At 42.0% G+C, this 23,923-nt stretch overlaps 1 protein-coding gene across 1 annotated transcript in view; it reads right to left on the reverse strand.

Annotated features, from left to right (window-relative positions):
* The window catches only part of LONRF2 (LON peptidase N-terminal domain and ring finger 2), a 42,213-nt gene extending 33,948 nt beyond the window's left edge, over positions 1–8,265 (reverse strand). Inside the window, exon 1 of the mRNA XM_083362968.1 lies at positions 7,275–8,265. Within this exon, the coding sequence (XP_083219094.1) occupies positions 7,275–8,052 (778 nt within the window). The 5' untranslated portion in view covers positions 8,053–8,265. The remainder of the gene's footprint in view (positions 1–7,274) is intronic.
* Positions 8,266–23,923: the final 15,658 nt, after the last annotated feature.

Here is a 23,923-nt window from a genome sequence, read left to right on the forward strand (position 1 = left end):
GTTATTTTGATACTCTACTATTATTTTTAGTTCAAATACCAATGCCAGCAACATAATGGAAAGCTGTAGTAAATCAATTCCTAAGTAGTTCAGATATTGAGTGTCTTAAAGCAAACTGGGTGAAAAGGAGAAAACCTGTGAGGAAAGAGTTATTTGCAACAGGAATGCCTGCTGGGAGACACAATCAAGGTCCAAATTACACAAAGCTGTCTAGGAATTCAATAGCTAGCAGGGGTCCTATTTATAGCAATGTGGGTAGAAAAACATATTGAAAAAGTACTCAGCAACTTCTTTAGTACTATCAGACAATCCCATCCATTCACACAATTTCTGAAAGACATACCACTTACAATAACAGGAATGCCCTGGTGGAACTGGCGTTCTCTTATTGTACAGATAACTTACGACCATTCATTCAGCAACTGTTTGAAATTACAATGGTACTGTAGGGACTTACAACCCCTGCCTAAAGTTCCAATCATTGAGCATTCCACAGTCATGTGATCAAAGTTTGGGTGATTAGCAACGTGCCCACCCTTACAACCAAGCAGTGTTGCAAACACACACACCCAGGCAGAGGCCTTTGCTGGCAAGTTTTATTGGCATACGGAAACTTGCTGTAGACCGAAAAGTGTTGGCTGGCTAGGCCCAATAGCATGTGGGCTTTCCCAAGCCCCTTCTCCTGCCCACCACAGATAGAAGGCCTCAGCCAGCTAGGCCCAGTGGCATGCAGATCTTGTTGCTCCCCCCCCAATACTACCAAGAGGCCTGGACTTCTTTTTGCCCCACTTTGCCCAAATCCACTTACCTTTCCTGCTGCTGCTAACAGATGTGCCCAATTGATGCAAACCTCAGCTAGAAACCTACCCAAAACAATCTTCCTCAAAGCTGGAGGCAATCTTTCTCAAGGCTGTACATGAAGTCAGCCAGCAAAGTGGCTTTGAATGTTGGGTCTTTTAGTATCAAAGTTTTTTCATGTCTAGTCCTGCTTGATACACAATCTGAGGGCCCTCTTGGACTCGCGGCTCCTGCTAGAAGAGCAAGTGGTAACCAAGGCAGACAAAGAGAGTCTTTGCACATCTTCAAGCTGTGCACCGATTGTGCCCATTCTAGGACCAGCAGTCTCTGCTCACTGTACTTGTTACCTCCCATTTGGACTATTGTAATATGCTCCACATGGGCTGCCCTTGAGCATTTGGAAGCTTTTGCTGGTACAAAATGCAGCTGTATAGGTCGTAAATGGTGTTGGCTATAGTTCCGGGGCTGCATTGACTGCCAATGTGCTTCTAGGCGCAATTCAATGTACTAGTTGTCACTGTTTAAAGCCCTTCACATCTTGAGCCAGGTTACTCTTCTCCCAGTTATTTTTACCAGCCCAATCTAGTCTGGCAAGATGGGCATTCTTCAGGTCCCATCAGCCAGGGAATACTGGCTGACAGGGATAAGGAGACATACCTTTTTTCTTAGCCATTGCCCTCTAATCTGTGTCTCTCTCCAGATATTAGAATGGCCCCCAACTCTGATGGCCTTTTGGAAGGACTTGAAGACTTGGCTATGTACCCAGCCTGAGGTCCCAAGTGTGTGAAGGGCTCCATTTCCTGATTTATGGTGACACTGATGGATTAAAATATTTCTTGGCTGCTAACTGAATTGAATTTCTTTTTGTATTGTCTAAATTTTCTTTATGATTGTATGCTGCCCAGAGTTACTTGTTTGAGGGCTATACAAATTGAATGAATGAATGAATGAATGAATGAATGAATGAATGCTCTTCTCCAGTAACAGCAAAGGCTGATCTTCAAAGGCATCCAGTTTTATTTGTAGTCATCTGACCTCCACATCTTTCTTTGGTAAATAAGTACATATATAGCTACAATAATACAGCTATGCCAACATTCAGGAATCATTAGGATATTGTTTAACTATAAAGTTCTGTTAAACCCTATACTCAGAAGTAATACTAGCTTTGCTTCTGCATAATGCATACACAGAGTATGGACAAAAGGTTTTTATCTCCTTAATAAAGGAAATTTCAAGTGTAATTATTATCTGACTTAGCTGGCCCTTGTTTACTCTGTATATTTGTTACATAAGCCTGCAAAGGTTAGCAACTTTGGATAAAATCATTAAGTAAATCACTATGGATGTTTTACCAGCAGAGGTCAAAGGTAATGGTCCTGCAATGAATCTGTCTATTTTGTATCAAAGCGGCAGTACCAAGACATTTTACATATGGCTGTTTTCATCATAAACCGGAAAAGGCTTTTCTAGAAATGCTGCAGGATGAGTCATAAACTGCAAGGCAGTAAAGCATTTCACTGTTGATAACTTGATACAGAGTGATTAATTCAGGCTTTGTTTTCCATTGGATCCCATTCATTAGACCTTCTGCTTTCCAATGTAAAAAGTACATAATCCTCTAGAATGTAGGTAAAACCTGTCGTAAATTATGTGCATTTCCACATATCCTCTATCTTATATACACAAGGTAGCTCTAAACAAAAGTTAGGTAATGTTGTGTGGCAAGATTTATTGACTTTCTCTGACACATTCTTATGTATTTATTTAAAAACTCAGATCTGTGGCATGTTTAACACCAAACATTATAAATACAGTAAGTCAAATACATTATCACTGAATGGAGTAAATTTTTGTGTCAAACACTTAGATTTGCTCCTTAAGCTTAAGTTTAAATTGCTTAGACATCTAAGATTATATACTTTCAAGTAATCAAATGAGAAGCAGCTCTGCAAGATCTCCACTTCTGTGTAAACGTTTATTTGTAGCTTATTTAGTATTTTAAAAGAAATCCCTGCCACTGACAATCAGCTCCATTTGTAATTCTGTGATAAGTATACTTTTGTTCATCTAATAAGCAACCATTGTGTCAAAGAAGCTCTAGAGTTTATATCAGATACCTGGTAGCCTACAATTGAGGCAGGGAGAATCTACAAATCACAACTTCACCATAAACAGACAGCTACATCTGTGCTTTTCTTTAACTCAAAATGAAGTATGGGTATCCAACCTGATCCCTGATACCTTTCTCTGTCCCACATATATAAATAGAAAATTCCACTGAAGGATCTGAGCAGTCTTCATGAGTTATCTACTTTGGAAGCACAGCCTCACAAATCTAAGCATAAAGAAATATTAAGAAGGGGGGAAAATCCCACCAACACATTATAATCCCAACCATTTTATTTTTAAGAAAAGATGCTATGGGTACATCCTAAGTAACAACAGCAATGTATATCTTTGGCACCAGCAACCGTGTCAGCAAGGTCTCGTAAAGTTCCAACTGGAGGGAATCTGGAGGCAACATGACATGATTGCAAGAAAGGAGATGATCTGAAACATAAATTGCACTGAAAGGCAATGACATAGATAAATACCTATCACCCAATTCTACAGTACTGTGGGGTTTTAGACTGGAGTGTTTGCAAAATATGGTAAAAATTGGCAGCTACCCCAATAAAATCAAAGGTCTCCTTAGCTTGAGAGAACTATCCTGGGCAATCAGGGGCAAAACTTTGCAGCACTCTCCTGGTACAGGAAGCATGTGTGTCTTCTAGAAGAACTTATGAAGTTTCTGGGATGGCCATGTTTGGAATAAATTCTCTAATCCTGCCTAACCATATCTGGAAATAGATGTTACGAATACTAGGATGAGAAAAATCAAAGAATTAGGACTGGCTTCACATCTGGCTGAGCAGAGCTGCAACTTGGCTCTAACATTTGGCAACAACTTTCTGGCAACTTCATCTTTCTTGTATCATAAACATTTAATCACTAAAAATTGTTCAAAATCCATACTTTTTGCAGGTAAGATGAAAAAAAACCACTGATATCAAATGACTGGGTTTTTCAGAATTATATTTATATTCACCTAACACTTCACTTTTTTTAGGGATGTGGTGGCTCAGTGTGTTAGGACGCTGAGCTTGTCGATCAGAAGGTCGGCAGTTTGGCGGGTCGAATCCCAAGTGCCGCGTAACAGAGTGAGTGCCTGTTACTCGTCCCAGCTTCTGCCAACCTAGCAGTTCGAAAGCACATAAAAATGCAAGTAGAAAAATAGGGACCACTACGGTGGGAAGGTAACAGCGTTCTGTACGCCTTTGGCGTCTAGTCATGCCGGCCACATGACCACGGAGATGTCCTCGGACAAGCGCTGGCTCTTCGGCTTTGAAACGGAGATGAGCACCGGCCCCTAGAGTCGGAAACGACTAGCACGCATGTGCAGGGGAACCTTTACCTTTACCTTTAACACTTCACTTTTAAAAGTGTTCCTTGGTAATTGCATGCATATCAGAGTTTTGCCAAAATAGCATTTAAATTTAATGACCTATATTCGTCATAAAATCATCCTAACCTGTTTATGGTTTTGAAGATAAATATAAGAACCATTCATCAAAAAGGGGCACCCTCACTGTGTATTTGGGAAAAGGGAGGAGATATAATTTCACAGGTTGTAGCATTTTAATCAAGTTTTTTTCCCCAAAACTTTATTCATATATTTCTTATCAAATTACAAAACTGAAAAAATCTTAACATTGTTCTAAATCCAGCATGTCAAACTGCTGGCCTGCAGGCCGGATGTGTCACGCTGAAACCGCGCCAACCCCATTGCCAGCAATGGAGAAAAAGTCCCATTAGATCGCGAGTTTGACATTGCCTGTTCTAAATGCTTTTTCCAGTATGACTGTGGAAAAGCTTTTTATTAGCAATGTCAGAGGGAAAATTCCTATATAAAACAATTAAACTATGTTGCCTATTAAATTTACAAAGATAATTTTGATGTTCATGTTACAAAGATCTAAACTTTTCTTGAGGTGAACAACATAAGTCATGAAATACTTAAGTTTTCCAAAATGCACACATCCTTCCGAGGTAGGTAAAATGAGGACCCAGATTGTTGGGGGCAATAAGCTGACTTTGTAATAATGCCGCTTGGGGTGTGTGTGAAAGCCCTAATAAGCAGGCATATACATAGAATGAAGGCTACTGCTAAGTTTGTAAAGCCGCCCTGAGTCTTCGGAGAAGGGCGGGATATAAATGGAATTAAAATAAATAAATAAAATAAATAAATTTGGAAACTAATGGAAAATAACAGTTCAATTAAAGTAGCTACTACATTAATTAACATTTTGTCTACTGGGAAGAACAAAAACAGCAGACAGAAAAAACAAGCATGCCTCTTTCTATATAAGTCTCTTCCCTAGTCTGTTTAGTTAGCCAGGAAGAGCTCAGTTAGAACAGCATATCAGAAAACTAATAGTGTTTTTCTCTGCTTGCATTTCAAAGGTTAGACTGACCTGTAAAATTTAGTGACTTGATTGTATAAGAAGCCTACATCAAATCTCATAAGCAGCATTCAAGACCAAAATATTCAAAGTGCCTATATTTTGCAGTATAGACTATATTACAGTTCTTCTCTTTCCTATTGTGTTGCAATGGTGAAAATGGTGAAAATTATTTGATTTTTGTCAGCTGCAATTCTATACTCATTGTTTCAAGTCTTAAGTTATCTGAACTGAATTTATAATTAAATATACTAGCCTTTTGCATATAATAAAAATGTTGACAAATTCTGTTGCAACCAAATTGTAAAAAATGTTGAGGAAATTCTTAGATGTTTTAGTCTGAATTAAGAAGACTGGCAATGAAGTTACTTCTTAACACAGGGACACACACAGTTTAAAGCAGGGTATTTCACACCTGCTGGTCCCCAGATATTTTTGATTGTAATTCCCATGTTCTTCATTAGCATGATTCATCTAGTGATGTGTGCAATTTATCTGGAGGATATCTGTTAACAGAATGCTGTTCTAGGAATTCTGCCCCAAAGGAAGGGGGCCCAGCAGCATCTGCAGCAAATTTCAGTGGTGGTAAAATGACAACACAGTACATTACAATGATATCATAATACATATGCCATGCTTAAATCCTTGCACTCAATATTTGATGCATGTATGTAAGTTGTGGCACTTATGTGATATCATTGTGCACATTTCATAATTCCTCCCCCTCCCTGATACCCATACTTGTGACACTCATTTCCAGCTACTTCTATGACTAATGGAACCACAGATAATGAAAATCAGATAGGCTATTACTAGTTGGCAGGCGAAAGATGTTAGGTAAAAAGCTATGAAAAGAGAGTGCACGAGAAGTGCTGTTTCAGGTGTACTACGTCATTCCCGTTTCCAATATACTAACTTTTCCACAGTGCTGTTTCACTGTTTTAATGTTTTATATAAGAGACAACTAGAATTGTCTATTTTTATGTAAGAGACAACTAGAATTATTTCTTACTAACTCACATCTAATTCACATACGAGACCCAGAATATCTTGCTGCCACTTACACCAAGAAATGTAACAACTTACACTAAGATTTCAATGTAAATATCACACAAGTTCATGTCAGTTTTGAAGTAGTACATTTCTTACACTATATTTAACAAGGAATCATTCTACAATTGCAATTGTCAGACTAAAGAGAGTTGTTTGCATAACTAGGAAACTGGCTGTTTCTATGATGTATGTGGAAGAATGCAAATCAGTTTATGCTGGCTCTTATGATAATTCAGCAAATGTAATAATTAAAAGATCACATTCACCCCTTCTCCTATTCAAATTTTTAACAATACTACCAATGTCATTGAATTCTGAAATGTGATGGAATGAATGTTACATTTTCAGATCTGTGTCACACTTCTAAACAGGACTGCATTCCAAACGTATTTATCTGATGCTTTATTCATCACACAAGCCTGTATTGCAGGAAAAGTGATCTAAACTAAGTTTGGGTTTTCTATTAGGTTACAGCAGTTAACAGAGAGCTGCACAGAATAGTCAAACGTATAGCATACTTCTAAGGACTGTATTATGTCTGAAACACAACATCAAACTACAGACTCTCAAATAAAAAATAGAACAACTTTGTTAACACTTTGAAAGTGTGGTGTGTGCCAAGATACGGTTATTGCTAAGAAGTTATACTAGCTCACTCTGAGAGACTGATTACAGTCACAGGTTTCCTCCCCTACTAACCTGTTTCCTACCTAACAGCAAACAATAATACAAGTCGGCCTATTTTTTCACCACCACCCCTTCCGTTCTTTGTGAACCAAAAAGTCGGCTTATGACCGTTACAGGACTGAGGTTTAAATGTCACGCTAATCTTTTCTAAAACTGGCTTGATACAGGCGACCGAGGGAAATCAGCAAGACGAGTACGATATGAATGGGGGAGAGGCGAACGGGCACTCACCGAGTTCAAGGGCCTGGTTGTACTTCTCCAAAGCGGCCGCCAGATCTTGCTTCTCTCGCAAGGCGTCCCCTTCGGCGCACAACCGGCGCGCTCTGTTCTCGGCCGGGAACCATTTTTCTAGCAAGCTGCCCAGCACCACGTTGACGCGGAGGTCGGCGGGGGCTTGGCCGGCCGTGCTCGGGGCCGCGGAAGAGGCACAGGCGGAGATGGGACGCCGGAGCGGGCAGCGGACACACTGCCCGCCGCCGCTCCGGGCGCAGCGCTTGCAGTGGGTGTGCCCGCAGTGCAGAGTCACCGGCTCGTGGAGGAGACGCAGGCACGAAGGGCAGCAGAGCGGCTCCGGAGGGCGGCAGCAAGCGGGGTCCCCCAGCGGGTCAGCCGCCTCCGGGGCGCCCCCGCCGCCGCTCCCAGGGCCCTGCCAGGGAGGCAGCCGCAGCTCCTTGTCGCGGACGAGAAGGGCGAAACTCTCGGTCAGCTCGCGTAACTCCTCGGGCCGCAAGCGGGCTAATCTAGCGGCGACGCTGTACGAGTCCAACGCTTCGGCCATGCGCCCCGCGCGGGCCAGCGCGTCCCCTTGGCGGAGGCACAGGCCCCGCTCGGGGTGCGGCAGCTCGGCCAGCTGCGAGCTCAAGATTTCGGCCGCCAGTGCAAACTGTCCGCCTCGGAAAGCCTCCTCGGCCACTTGCAGCATCTCCGGGCAGGGACCGCCGCCAGACAGGGCCTGGGGATGGTGGGCATACTGTTGCGCCGGCTGCCCGGTGGCCGGCCCCAGCTCCATTATCGCCGCCAAGAAGCCAAGTGGGTGTGGCGGCTGTGGCAGCAGCGGGGGGTTGCGGCTGCTACGGCTCCATGGTCCAACTCAGGCTCCGCGAAAGCAGGCGGCGCGGGGAATCGTCCTACCGTAGCCTTCCATCGCCTCGGCCAACGGCTCGGCCCGGCCTCGGACCCTCGCGCTAGGGTCAGGAGCGCCCCCAGCCCTGCTTCGGGCGGTCCCCGGTGGTGGAAACGGCAGCAGGGTCAGGGGGAGGAGAATCGGACGGCGCGCGCTCCCTGCCTGGAGCCACCCGAGCAGGCCACCGCGACTATTTCTGGGCTCGGGCGCTTATGCAACTCCGAGCCGTTGTATAACTCATCCTCCCCGGCGGAGGGCAGCACCGCCCTACTGAGCCCGCCCAGTCTCCAGCCTGGTGAGCCCGGCGCACATGCCCTCCGCCAGCCGCAGCGCACGTGCGTGGCCGGAGAGAGGTCGGCCCGCCGTTTAAAGGCTTCCTGGAAGGGAAGCCCAGATAACCATAGCTTTCTGGCCGGGCTTCCTCTTACTTCAACCGTAGGGCAGCTCAGTGTGATCTTTCGCCGAGTTGGGTAGGTGACATCTATTTAGAAAGAGCTCCACGGGGCGGTCTTAGTTACCAAGTGCTTAGAACTTCCTTTTCAACCATTGGGTGTAAATGTGGCGTATTTTGATAGACACGTTTTGCGCATCTTGCTTTTTTTTTTTAATTTGGAGAAAACGGGTATTAGGCAAACTTGTTTCGCCTTCCCTTGCAACGTCCGAGGGAAGCGAATGCTGCAACGTTATCAGGCACAGCTGACTGCTCTCCGTTTGTCGGATGGGCGCGGGACCCGTTCAGTTTTCATAAAAATCGAACCTAATGAGAGATGAGATCCTCTACGAATAATTCAACACGATGGATTACCCCTAATCTAGTCTAGATTACTTTCTAGCAGGAAATGAACAAAAAATGACAATTTATAAGAATTTACACAATGTGTTAAGTACATCATTGTGGCCTGGTTTGTTGAATCATAAATCATTGCGTGCAAAATGCAGAGTTCAAAAATTTGCACTGTCAAGATAAACAAAACAGCTTATTCAAATTTATTAATCTATGCTTAATCCTTTTTTTTGCCTTTTCATAAGAATGGCTTGCATTATATTCGCAGAGAAAAACTACATGGGTATTCTATAATTCTTTTATGCAAGAACTTATTCTCCCCCTTCAGTATTAAAAGAATTAATTTTTTTATATTTGTTATAAACCTGAGTGTTGAATAGTAGCTTCTAAAATTAGACACATTTGCATTGATCAAAATCCAGGGTCGTCATCAATGTAAACCTCCAACTTTTATTTTATTACAATTTAAATTGACTGGGCTAGGATAGTCAAACTTGATGCATTTGACAAGCATGGTTCATTATAGTCTAGGACTCTAGGATAATAAAGTGGTAGTGTAAAATAGCCAGAGGACCTACCATGCTTACCTCTGTTCTGGACAGAAAACTTCATGGGTTTCAGGGAAATGTTTTTATGGTTATAATCATAGCTAATCAATTCCAGTCCTTCCATAATACAGACAGAATTTGAGTATTGTAAGCCTCTGCTTATGGTTTGAATGAATCTGTTATAATTGTCAGAAATTGTGATTCCATTGAAGTGAAAATGTTACAAGAAGCTAAAGACAGTGGACTGGAGGTTATACTACCAGCAACTATTTTAACATGGCTTAAAGCAGACATGTCAAACACAAGGCCCAGGGGCCAGATCTGGCCCGCGAAGTGGTTTCACGTGGCCCGCGAAGCCATCCTGGAAACAGTGAGGGAATGGCCCCCGCTGCCTTGGCCCCAGCCCATGCTGGCTAGGAGCCAATGTACAATTTTGTGGTGGTCATCTATGCTGAAATACATTCAGTGTTCCACAAGGCCATCTGGAAACAGTGAGGGACCGGCCCCTGCCGCATCGGCATTGTCCCCTGGGTGCACGCTGGGGAGGTATCACCCTTTGTGAGGAATGAAGAAATGCACCATTGCCTGGAAGTGGCCAGCACATGGCCCTGCCTACTTCAGGCAGGCTAGGGGCTGGGCAGCATTGTGCTTCTCTTCAGATTTGTGCCACCTGGCTCAGCCTCTCGGCACTGTGAGAAGAGGGCCATATGCTGGCCACTTCCAGGCAATGGTGCATTTCTTCATTCCTCATGAAGGATGACACTTCCCCAGCTGCGTTTCTTGCCTGTTTTTCTCTCTTCCTCATCTCAAATATTTTCCCACCACTCTGTTCTTAGGAAGGAAGGAAGGAAGGAAGGAAGGAAGGAAGGAAGGAAGGAAGGAAGGAAGGAAGGAAGGAAGTAGAGGGAGAGTCTGTGGAAAGTCCTGCCTTAGTCCTGCCCTGCTGCCCTTTCACCATCCCCTTGTCCCCTCCTTCTGGCCTATCCTGGGGGGTCCCCCATCCTATTGCTAAGGAAGCTTTGGATACAAAGCCAGGTCTCCTCACATGGAGAGGAAGTGGGCCTCCCTCTTGACATTGCCCTCGTACCCATCGTGAGCAACCTGGCTAAGGAGAGCAAGCACAGCAGCTGGGCACCCCCTTGGGGAAGTGGGGCTGGGCTTAGTGCTGCGGGTGATTGAAGGCTGGGCTGGGCATTTGACCTCCGCACCACTGTCCAGCCCCCCCCTGCATGGCCTGAGAGGAACGTGAGGCTCCTCCAGTGGACCATGCCTTGGCAATTGTCCCAGTCCCATTCCTTCTGCCAGAGACCCTCAGATCTGTCTCACTCCTGCCCAGGCCCCCATAGGCACCCTTGACGCGAACAATGTAGAGCTGGCCACACCCACCGAGTAGGTCACACGCACTCCAGCCACACCCAACCAGTAGGCCATGCCCACCCTGGCCACACCCACCCGGCCCCACAAGGGTAAGCACAATGCTGATGCGGCCCTCAATGAAATTGAGTTTGACACCCCTGGCTTAAAGAATGGATAACGCTTAAAGATAAAAGACTATTGTACCTAGAGGGGCATGGCCTACAAATTGGTTGGCATGCTTTTCTGTGTTACGGAAAGAATAAAATATATAGATACTTTCAAAACCATTTTATAAGAAACGCACTTTTTTTAGAATGGGAAAAAATAAAAGAAAAAATTTATATTAAGATACCTGAATGGCTTTCAACAATGGAAGCCTTTGCTTACCCAAATTTAATTAACTACAATAAAGTTGTGACACATAAAGATATTTTGGATAATGAAGGAAAATTGAAAGATAGACAAGACCTACAAGAACAAGGTATTGACTTAGCATGGTGGCCATATTTGTAAATTCAAATGAAATATGAAAAAGATGTGAAAACAATGGGATTTTATAAAAAACAGACAGAATTTGATCAGATACTGTTAAAAACAGATGAAAAGTTGATCAAGAAACTATAGATTTCTGTTAAATTTAAAGATGGAGGAAGAATAAGTAAAAGAAACAATGATAATATGGGCAAAGAATTTTGGATATACTATAGAATTAGAAGAGTGGCAAAAATTATGGGAAAGAAATATTAAATTAACTAAAGCAGTGCCATATAAAGAAAACTTATACAAAATGTTTTACAGATGGCACATGACACCAGTGAGACTAGTGAAAATGTTTAAAAATACTTCAAACAATTATTGGAAATGCAAACAAAGGCCAGGTACTTATTACCACATCTGGTGGACATGCCCTAAAGCAAAAAGGTATTGGGCTAAAATACATCTATGGTTGGAGAAGATGACTAAAAAACAAATAGACTTCAAATCAGAATTGATTTTCTTAGGAATAATAGGAGCCAAGTACGAGAAAGATTGCAGAGATCTAATACTACATGTATTAACAGCAGCAAGAATTATATTTGCCCAGTATTGGAAAAATGAAAACTTACCAACTGAAGAAGTACTAATTAAGAAAATTCTAGAATGCGCAGAAATGAATAGATTGAATTTAGAGATTAAAGAGAACTTTAGAACATGGGATAGCTTTTACCAATGGATAGAAAAATGAGTCAGAGAGAAAGGAATGTGATATGTAATTTTGAATCTATATTAGTAAGAAGGCTACTGAGTGATTAATTCATACTGTTTATGATAATTAACTATATTACTGTTAATTAAATACATGTACCCAGACAATATGCTGTTTGCTAAATATTGAAAATGTTACTTGGAGAATCCCAACCCTAACCCAAACCTCAATCCTGACCCCATTTTATCCCTAACCTATAAAAAATAATAAAATTTATTTTTTTAAAAAAATTGTGATTCCATCAAGGAAACACATTTTAACTAGATTAGAATTCCTGGGGAATTGGAAGACTTTTTTTTGGCCCTCTATTTGCACAATTTTTTAAATGTTATAATGCTGGGTTTCCTAACCTTTGAAACTTTTTAAGACATCTGAAGTTCAACTTACAAAATTCTACATGGCTGGCTGGAGAATTTTGGAAGTTAAAGTCCCCAAGTTTTAAAGTTGCCAAGGTTTGGGAAACCCTGTTGTAATGGAACCCCCAGAAAAAGTTAAATGTTTAGGCTGGGAAATTGAAAAAAACCCAACAACATCCTGGTAAAAGGCAAATTGCTTCTGTAATATTGGCAGAATTTCCTGCATAGATGCAATCACAATTTCAGCCATCTCGTTTCTTATCTAGAATGTGCATTTGCATTGAAAAGTAATTGTCAGATTTTCTTTTAATAAACAATATACTGTATTATCATTTATCCACCCAAACATTTTCACCAAGTCACATAAAGAATTTCATTGTGAAACTAATAAAATTGATATATTTACTAGTACAGTCCTCATGACATGATAAAAAATTATCTAGACTTTCTAAGCTAGACAAAAAATATATTCCCTCTGTTTCACATTAACAGTTAATTGATTTAAATACACGGTCATTTCCAGCCATTTATTATATTATTGCTGTTAAATTACATTTGGCTTGTATATACAACCATATATATTTATTCACAACATTGGACCATGAAGATACCTGGGACCAGGATTTTTCATATATTATCACTACTACCAAATTATCCTGTATGGCTTTAATTTTGCAGAATAATTAGTTTAATAGACAACTGCCAAATTGGTCAGAAGATATTTACACTTTTGTTTGAATAAGAATTGTTTGTTGGGGACATCTAGTGGTGAATCCAAATAATAAATACTGTAGTTTTTAGACTAACAGGTGGAAGCATAGATTTAAACTGAGTTGGAACAAAAAGAACATTAAAATGGAATAATGAAAGGTCATATATGTTATTGCAGTAGCTATACTGTAGCATCAAAATCTAGAATGGTATTAATTTTGTGTTATGGTGAATACTAGCTTGGAGTATTTGGCTTATGAAAATTTAGGTAATACATTCTCAGCTAAGATAAACTTTGAACCAGGGACTTTTGAACTATGCACTTGACCATTCTGGTCCAATGAAATTCCATTTTAATGTTTAAGTTGCTTCGGGGGTAATTCTTTCTACAGTTCAATGAACCATACTTGATGCTTAAGTAAGTGGGCCACTACTTAACCAGTGGTTTGACAGTGAAAGTGAGGAAACTGCAGTGCCATATGATGGACTTGATTTGACGATCATATGATGGACGATTTGAGAACACTGATATAGAGGCCTGTGAAGAGAGAGGTAAAGTGGAATTATCAAGATTGGCCCAAGACTGCAGAGATGAAGGACAACATGAAGGTACTTTACAGGTAGTCCTCCACGTACAACAGTTCATTTAGTGGCCATTGAAAGTTACAACACCTCTGAAAAATGTGCCTTGTGGCCGTTTTTTCAGAGTTACGATTTTTGCAGCATCCCCATGATTTTGTGATCAAAATTCAGATGCTTGGCAATTGGCTCATATTTATGAACATTGCTGTTTCCCAAGGTCATGTGATCACCTTTTGTGACTTTCTTTACAAGCAAAGTCAATGGGGCAGCCAGATTCACTTAACAACTGGGTTACTAACTTATCAACTGCAGTGATTCACTCAACAACTGTTGCAAGAAAGGTTGTAAAATGTGGTCAAACGTAATAAATGTCTCACTTAACAACATAAATTTTGGGCTCAATTGTCTTTAAGTTGAAGACTACCTATATTTTACTTTATTGTAAGAATGGTTTCCACTGCACTGGACGTGATATGCTGCGCTTTCTTTTAATGTTTTCTTATTGATTCTGTCTTCCACCATCTGCTATTGGAGTGGTTGCACATTCTCTTTATTGAAAAGACAACTGAGGAAGTCCTAAGTATTCAAAGAGTGATGGTCTGGGCATTACTTTCTTCAACAATTTTTTATTTTTTAAAAACATGTCATCAAATAGCTTAAGTATTCTTCTGAGCCCACTGGCATTTTTTTAAAAATGAAAGGCTGTACTTCTTTCAGTGGAAGGCTGTAGAAAACAACCACCAAGTAAGATACTTTGATAGAGGGTATTTCTCAGGAGACTAAGAAGAACAAGATGTATCCTCACTAACTTTTGCTACATGAGTATTTTATGATTAGTTTTCCACTACATCAGTATTTTGGAGTTGCCCCTTATGACACATTTACCAAGTCCGATATGTACGCAACACTGTTGCCTTCCCACTGTAGTGGTCCCTATTTTTCTACTTACATTTTTACGTGCTTTCAAACTTCTAGGTTGGCAGAAGCTGGGACGAGTAACAGGCGCTCACTCTGCTACGTGGCACTCGGGATTCGACCTGCCAAACTGCCGATCTTCTGATCGACAAGCTCAGTGTCCTAACCCACTGAGCCACCGCGTCCCCAGTGTGTGTGTGTGTGTGTGTGTGTGTGTGTGTGTGTGTGTATCAGATAAATCATCAACAGATGCAATCATACCACATGCTGAAGACACAGCCAGACATAGCAATAGAGAGATCCTGCAACAACTTAACATCCATACTTTGCATGACAGCTGCATTTCACAAGACAGAAAAGATCAGCAGACGGAGCAAATAGAAAGAGCAGCGGAACTAAAGCATATCTGTCTCTGTCTCTTGTGCGGGAGGGGGTGGCCTTAAGGCTGCGGACTTTCTGGATCTCTCTTCTTGCGGGTTCCAACCAACTGCTTTGTATCTTGCCGAGGTCCCTAGGCTGTAGCCAAAATAGCTGCAATCAGAATATGCAGATAAAGCAGCGTTACGCTGGCATTGAAGGCAAGCGGAGGCAGCGGATGGAGGAGGCAGGGCTCACTCCCAATGTCTAGCCTGGGATCTGGGGCAGCTCCATGTTAGTCAGACTGCCTGCTAGCTAAGCACTCGGAGCTGGCAGCCTGGTGAGCGAGTCTGACTGCATGCCACGGCCGAGCTGCTGCTAAAAAGGCCATCCCCATTTCTTCTCTGCCACTTGTCCTTCCCAGGATGGCCTCGCACACTTTCTAGCTCACCTCCTGCGGATGAGGCAGTGGCATCCTGACTGCGGGAGGTGGAGGAGCCCCGCTGAGCGGAGGTGCTGCCAAAGAAGTGGGACCCGGGTGAGGGGAGCGAGGGAAAGGCAAGCGGGCTGGGGAGGGAGCAGCTTGCTTCTCTCTCCCTCTCTCCCTCCCTTGCTGTGTCTCCATCACCAATGTAAGCACTGCATGTGGGGAAAACCCAGCACTGGGAACTAATTGTTTACCTCTTCCGGGAGAGGAGTGGGTTGATCACCTTCGCGGCAGCCAGGACTCCTTTGCGTGTTCCCGACCAGCAGGGCCCATGGTAGCACTGGATGGGGATTGCAGGGGCTGAGCTCCCTTGGGGCTGCAGCTTACGGGAGGGCTGGTCCGCTCAGCAGAGGCTCCAGTGGGCCGCTCCCAGGGGGGATCCTGGGGCTGCCTCGTGTAGCTCCCCGGCCACATGTGCCTCAGACGGGGCCAGCCCGGGAAAGGGACTTCCTGGCCACGCTTCTCCCAGGGGACGGGGCAGCCAGGCGCAGGGCCAATCAGGAGCCCTGAGAGAGAGAGAAGGGAAGCGAAACACATGTGCTTGTCTTTATCTCTGTCTCTCTCTGTAAATGGCGGAGGAGGACTGGAACCCCAGTAGAAGGCTGAAAGAGCCGCATGCAGCTCCAAAGCCGCGGGTTGCTGACCCATGCGGCCTAAGCCAAAAAAAAGAACCATTTAACAGTGAAAACATGGAAATTTGAAATCAAGTTACTAGAAAGATAGTGGATTAATTGGAGTTTGGAGTTGGGCAGATGGTTTTGATTCTTTGCTTGCAACTGAATTTCAATCATCCGTCATGTTTTTTGCATCATGAATGCAAAACAATGGCAACATGCATTGTTGATCTGCCTTTCTAAATGGCTTGGGCAACACCTGTCTTCCCAAAGCAGAATACCTGTGTGGGTATCTAGTTGGAGGAAGCTGCACATATGAGTAAATTGTTTGTCTCCTAAATGACTTGTTTGTCTACTCTGCAAAGGTAAACACTTCATAATTAGTCAGCAAATAATACAGTCCCAGGACACTCCTACATGTAGCAACTCACTGTGAATGCAAAATGTTCTTGGTTTTTTAATAAATGGAATGAAGTACTTTTCATCTTTTTTGATTAAAATTTTGGGGATTTTTTTTTATTTACCATTTTTTGGTTCAGAATATGAACCATGAAGTATTGACTTAATATTCAGTATAATTTGAATACAAATATCACAGGAGTGTAAGTTTCACTTACCTCAAGAAAAGGCAAGTTTTTTTAAAATCAACAAGATCTATTGGTATTTGAAATGGAGAGTTGATGGTCAAAAACCACAAGGATCCAGGGTCAGAAAAGAGATGTTCAATATTTAATGTTCAGCCCACTATTTGTTAAATTTGGAGTTATTTTTAACATTAATAAGTGTGTTCAAGACTTAACACACTTATTACATTTAGTTTTCTATACATAGTTAATGAGTAATCATGCCATTATGGCTATTTGATGTACTTTTTGGATAACCAGAAGTGGCACACAACCAGGAGCCGCCCATCTCTGATTTATCAGGTGATGACAGAGAGATGACAGCAGAGACCACTTTTAGTTGATCAGAAATGGGTAAGAAATGTATCTAGTTATGGAGAGGTATGAAGTAAATGCTTGTAAATTATAGCCAAACCAGTTTGCCTCTCAGAGCATACATAATGTCCACGCTGCTAACATTGGATGTTCTTGCTTTGACAGTATATGAAAATGCAGCCATTTCCCCCTTAACTTGTGTGTTACTTTTAGAGTTAGAATTAGATGATATGTGGTGGGGGGGGGTATACCAGTAGAAAGAGGTAATAAAAGAGGCAGCTTTGCACAGTAAGAAAGACTCATCGACAAGCAGTCTTGGGAAATTGGATTCACTTAAATGTGACAGAAGAAGTCATGAAATCAAGTGTAAGTGCTAACACTTAAAGGGGAGTGTTAAGTTCACTTAACTGCCTTGATCAGCAACAAAAACGCTGGTCCTGATGGTGATCATAAGTTGAGGATTACCTATAATGAGGTCCAACAGTTCTTACTAAATGCTCAGTTCAGCATGGGATTCCCTGGTAGAATTTATTTATTTTATTTTTTTATTTTAATTCAATTTATATCCTGCCCTTCTCCGAAGACTCAGGGCGGCTTACAAGCTTAGCAGAATTTATCTTTGTTATGTTGCATTCAACTTTACAAGGCCATCAGAAATACTAGGGTATACTGTATGTAACTTGCTGGTCCCACTTTTGATCACCCATGGCAGCAGGATTGGCATAATTAAATGACATAAGGATGCCATCAAAGGCAATAGGCCCAGAACTCTGGAATTGGTATGATATTACTTGTGTTCCAGTTCCACCAATATCTGTCATAATTTAACTAAACAAGCTTGCTTATCTATAAAAGGATTGACTTTTAAATATTCAGTTCTCTTTGGAGTAGTCACTTCATTTTGCTTATATCACTTTAACCTTCTGTGAGAACTAGCATAGCTTCCATTTGTGTTTACCCTCTAAAAGCATGACTCATATATACTGAAGAAACTTTTTTTAATATGATGCTGTCATTTAGAATTTCTTTTCACTTCCTTAAAGCCTAAATGTGATCTCTTGCTCACACACTGCTGTTCAGTCTGAAATTTAGATTTGACTCATAGGGTAGAAAATAAGCAGCAATTTCACTTGTTGAAGGAATCCATCAAATGCAGCAGTTAATTTTGGTGATTCGTCAACATATACAGGTAATGCCCAAGTTACGAGCGTTCAGATAATGCTCATTCAGTTATGTGATGAGCGCCCCCTAGTGCTTTTGTCCCAAAATTAGAAATATTGCAGCACCATGGCAGTCATTCGGCCTTACGAACAACCGCACTGGCTCTGCAACATTCACCCTGGTTATTCCCTCCTTCCCCACCCCGCCTTATGTCTCCCTAGGCACCAGGCCTTCAATAATCACCCTGCGAAGATCAAGATCCTTCGCTTTCTTGGCTGCTCTAGGCCTTCAGTGCTTTCGCAGAGAATGGAGACCAAAAGTAACGCAAGATCATGCGAGATCAGTGGGGCAAGATCTCACGCTTCTGATCTTGCGTGTGCTCATGGTACTTTAGGCCTCTGTTTTCTGCAGCAGAGAATGGAACCAAAGTCGGGGGATGCTTCCACGTGCCTCCAGAGGCTAGACCAGGATGTCAGAGACCTTTTCCAGGCCGCTGCCACCCAGATCTGAGGCTGGGGAATGCTTCCTTGCCCCTCCCCCATGGCCCGATCCAGGCTCTGGAGCCCTTTTCCAGGCCGCTGCTGCCTGGATCTGAGGCTGGGGAATGCTTCCGTGCTCCCCTGTGGCCTGATCCAGGTGGCAGTGACCTGGAAAAAGCCTCTGATGCCTGGATTGGGCCACAGGTGGGGCTGCAGAAGCATCCCCCAGCTTCAGATCTGGGTGGCAGCGGCCTGGAAAAGGCCTCCGTTTGAAGTTCATATTTGAAACAGACCTTCAACAAATTGATATTGTACAAATAGTTATTATTCATTCTTGAGTCTCTAAATGACTAAGACTTTTAAAAAATTATTCCATTAATTCTCATCCAACCATATCATTTAACAGAATATTTTTTTCCTCTGACTCATTTTCATTCAGAATACAGATAATGTTTCTCTAAAACCATCCCTAACCCTTCCATTATCACTATTCACTGGACTAGAACAGGGCTTTTCAACCTTTTCACCCATTGTACCACTTTTAGGATAAGACAATATCTGAGTACCATCAGTTGCCCAGCAAGGTGTCAAAAACTTGATCAAAAAAAAAGGAAAAAAAATGATAAAGGTAGTCCTCGACTTACAATTCGCTTAGTGACTGTTTGAAGTTACAATGGCACTGAAAAAAGTGAATTATAACCTTTTTTCACACTTATGACTGTTGCAGCATCCCCAGGGTCATGTGATTTACATTCGGATGCTTGTCAACTGATTTATACTTATAACATTCAGTGTCCCAGGGTCATGTGATAAAATGGCCAGCTCATCACTCAGGTTGCGGGGTGCCTGTGAGGGGGTCTCTGATGGAGGGGAGTGGGACTCGAATGGGTGCCTTCCCTCTCTCCCATTGTCCCTTCCTTCATTTCCTTCTCTCCCCTTCCTTCCTTCCCTCCCTCCCATTGTCCTGTGCTACGCTGCCCAGATCCCAGCCTGGTTTTGGCAGGCAGCGGTGCATTCTCATCCACACGGAGTGGCCGGGCGAAGTAAAACCACTGACATCATGGCCCTGCCTGTGCACACGCAGAGGCAGAGGAGAGCGCATGCGCCTCAGCCTCTCCACGCACACAGGCAGGGTGGGGATGTCGCTGGTTCACCTCCTGTTTTCAGGTACATACATTACGAACCGGCTACTTCTCCCAGTCATTTTTCCCCTACCAGAGCCCAGCGTTTGAGCCAGGTTCCCCAATCCTCTCCATGTACATCATTCTTCCTATAGCTCTCCCCAGCGCTGTCAAGAGATACCCATTTCTGGCCGCATTGCTACTGTTCTTAAGTTACATTTGCACCTGCCCAAAGGAAAAGAGTGATGCTTTTCTCCCTCCTCCAAAGGAAGGGAGACAAACCCGCATCACCAACAAGTCACCCTTCCTTCAGGTGAAGTAATCTCTGGACCCAACTTTGAGACTGTTTTAGCCTGAAGCAGAAAGTCGGAGAGCTGTGTCACTCTTGCCATTTGGACCCTCTACTTTTACACCCCGGGAGCAGCTTGCTTTTCAAACCTCCGATATCTAACAGAAAGGGAAACCCACTGCAAAGTTGCATCTTGCAGAGTCTTTGCCAAGCGATGCCTGTGCTCCACTGCTGCGGAAAAAGAAGCGCAGTGTTTCCCGCCAGTGCAGGCAGCCCCGGTCCTGTGAGAGGCCGAGTGGGAATGAAGCAGCCCTCGGGTGTGTGCTGCGGAAAAGCCGCAAGTGCCGGTATCGCCTGGGCTCCTGCCCAGCTCGCTTGCGGAAAAGAGGCTGGTGCTAAGTGAGCTGGGCAGGAGCCCAGAATCAGCTGAGCCACGCTCAGAAGTCACACTCAGAAACGCTGGAACGAAACACCCCCCACAAACACCCCCATTTTGGATTTTGGCTGGAGAGGCTTGTCCTGATGAGGTTTTGTTTTGTTTTGTTTTTAAAAAAAAGGTTTTAAATTTAAATTTCCTCCAGAAGTTGTGGGTGTTCCCTCACTGGAGGCTTTTAAGAAGAGTCTGGATAGGCATTTATCAGAAATACAGTACAGTACTGAACTCTCTTGTGAGAACAGTGGGTTAGACTAGATGAACTTCAAGGTCCCTTCCATCTCAGTTACCAACAGTTCTGTAAACTCTACCCCCATCTCCTTCTGAATGCCTGACTGGACACGCTTAAGCTAATGGCTGGCAAATGTTTGTGTGTGTGTTTTAAAGCAATCAGAGATTTCTGTAAACTCCTGGAGACACTTAAACTAATTACTTTAGTGGCAGCTGCAGTCATAGAGTTCTTCACCCCCTCTGAAAAAGCCTGAGTTGCCTAGTAACAAATGGCTTTTTTAAAAAAAAGACTACTGCCTACTTGGCAGTTTACAAGTATCGTAGTTATTGAAACCAGAAACAGCTGATTTGCAGCTGGAAACAGCCTGCAGCAGCGGCGATAAAAGTCTCTCAGGCAGCCATCAAAGGAAATAGTAAATCAAATCTTTGTTCATTTAACAACCCATTTGATTCAATTAATGAGTTTGATTTTAAAATGTTGTAATATTGAGTCTGATTCATTTGATGATTATGAGCCTAATGGGCAGGCTCTATTAGGCTCATACCTCGGGGACTACCTGTATGTAGATTGCAAAGAAATTGTACTTCACTGGGTATGAATCAGCTTCTAGGTGGATTATAAAGGGCTGGGTTTGACTATAAAGTTCTTTAGGATATGATACCTGTTCCGACCCTAATTGGTCTAACCTGTTAAATCATCTAGGAAAAAACTAGTACTCTGTTGAAGGAAAAGTCTTCATCATGGTTCAGTCCAAGCAGGGGATAAACAACTTGGCGACTGCTTTAGAAAGAAGGTTGCAGTTTATTGAAGAGGAAAGCCAGACAGGAATATGGCTCTGGAAGAAAGAGAAAAAGGGCTGATCACATGTAGGGAATGGGTTTTTATACCCTCTTGAGCCTTTTGTTTTGAGTTGTTTCCTGTTCCTGTTTGAGGCTATTTCCTGTATTATGTATTCTGACCTGAGTCTGGGTGTGCCCTTTAGCATCTGTGGGTTAATCCTATTATGTCCTGTCTTAGACTTTGGGTGGGGTATGTAGATTTTAGGTATCTTTGTATTCTTAATCTTCTAGCCTAGGGCTTCCAATCTTCCTGGATTATTTACATCTGCATTTCTATAGAGCTGGTTTCTGCTTGTGGGAGGGAGACCTGGGGCTATTAAAAAAAACTGTGCATGCTTTTCTGCCTCTTTAAGATCCTTTTAGGAAATATATTTTTATGCCCTTTTAATATTTCCTTCTCTGTGGGGCTGACTTCCCACAATTCCACGTTGGGAACTAAAGTGATTTGAAACCAGGTGCTGCTTTTCAGTAGCCGCAGTAATTTTCTAGAAAGTTTCCCTGTAGATAATCAGATAGGTGCTATCCCAGAGTCCCTTCTTTAAGATAATGGAGCTGCTCCAGAGAACATTTTAGCCTGTTTGGAATCATACTTTTTTCCTTTTTAAAATTTTTGCTTAATGTTCATTTTAAATTTAGTTTCTGCATAAGCCATTGATGGGTAAATAATAATAAAAGTAATAAAGAATTAGAACATAAATCTGAAACTGGTCAAGTGGTTAAGGCTATTCTGATAGTCTTAACCCTTGAACATTTAGGAATATATAAAATTAGTTAAATGTCATTGAATGAGGGCTCTGCTCATATATATTATTTATATGCTGATTTTTAGGAAAAAGTGGGGAAAACAAAATCGAGAATTGCTTTCATTTACTGAATGTGATGTTATTCATACACTGACACTATATGCATCTTTCTTATTCTTGAGACAGAGAAATATGCTATTTTGAAAGTTGCCCGCATGTTTTATGAGGTAAAACAACCATCACAAAAAATAGATTTGCAGCATTAATATAATCACCTGTATTTTATTTCGTATTTATTTTGAGAACAGAGACATGGCTTAATATATTCTGGACAATTAGAAGGAAGGGAAGATTCACTTTTGTATTAGAACTAATTTTTAAGGCCTTAATTTACTACACATCTCATATTGTAACATTTTAATTCAGCAGAGAAGTAACTTGATCAGCTCATTAGTCCTGAAATAAACATATTTTCTCCTACCATTTCATATAAAAATAACTTTAATCTTACCATGTCAGAGATCTTATTAATATTCTTTCTTTAGAAGGACAAGAAGATTTAAGTTTTGTTGTTCTTTCTTTCTTACTTTTTTCTTTTTTCTTCTTAAGGACAGCTTCATATAGAATAATTTTTATAGAGAGATTACTTTTGTAAAGGAAAGCTGTAAGTACATATACATGTGGCAGTATGCGCACGCAAGCTTTCCACTCATGCACACAACAAATTAATATGTAATTTTCCTACACAGAACAGGTATCTGTCAGGAAAAAGTCTACATGAAAAATATCCCATAATTCAGAATATATATATTTAAGCCATTCTACACATTACAAAATAAAAATAGCAGTAATCTGTGTGGGGATTATTTTATATACTTTGTCTAATCACAGCTAATTTATTGTGATTAAAGGCACCACGCTAGAAACTAGGAAACAGTCCTGTCTTCAGCATGAAAGCAACTCTCAGCCCTACGAAGAAGGCAAGGGCAAATCACTCCTGAAAAATGTTGCCAAAGACTTATCCATCCAATCACCAGGAATCCAGACTAACTTGAAGGCGTCCCCGCACGCGCGCGTACACACACACACACACACACACACACACACACACGCAGAATGGGTTATGATGCTCCGTTTTTTTCAGATTTGCTACAGTTGAGAGAGAGATGAAAAGATTATAAAACAGAACGATTTGTTAACAAATATAATATTGTCTACAGGCCCAGGTATTACACCTCACCAAATTTGCTGTGTAGGACTTGGATATGCAGGGGAGTAGAAAGAATAAAGCGGTTGTACAAACCCACTTCTGCTCATGCCCTGTTGGCTATAGCCCTACATTTTGAATTCCACTATAAAATTCTGTTTCTATATTGTGTAGAATGGCTCAGTTTTTAGGAATCTTTCCGAGATTAGCTCTCACTAGCAGTCTTTATTTTGCAGAAAGGAACAGTTTTGGCACTGTTTTTTATTTTCAAGTTTACAAATACAAAAATCCTTGAGAATTATAATCAGTTTAATAGATTTTCTCTTCATTTACACCATTCAGGCCAAAGTCATTAAGAC

The sequence above is a fragment of the Vipera ursinii genome, assembly GCF_947247035.1.
Source record: "Vipera ursinii genome assembly, chromosome: 4".
NCBI classification, from domain to species: domain Eukaryota; kingdom Metazoa; phylum Chordata; class Lepidosauria; order Squamata; family Viperidae; genus Vipera; species Vipera ursinii.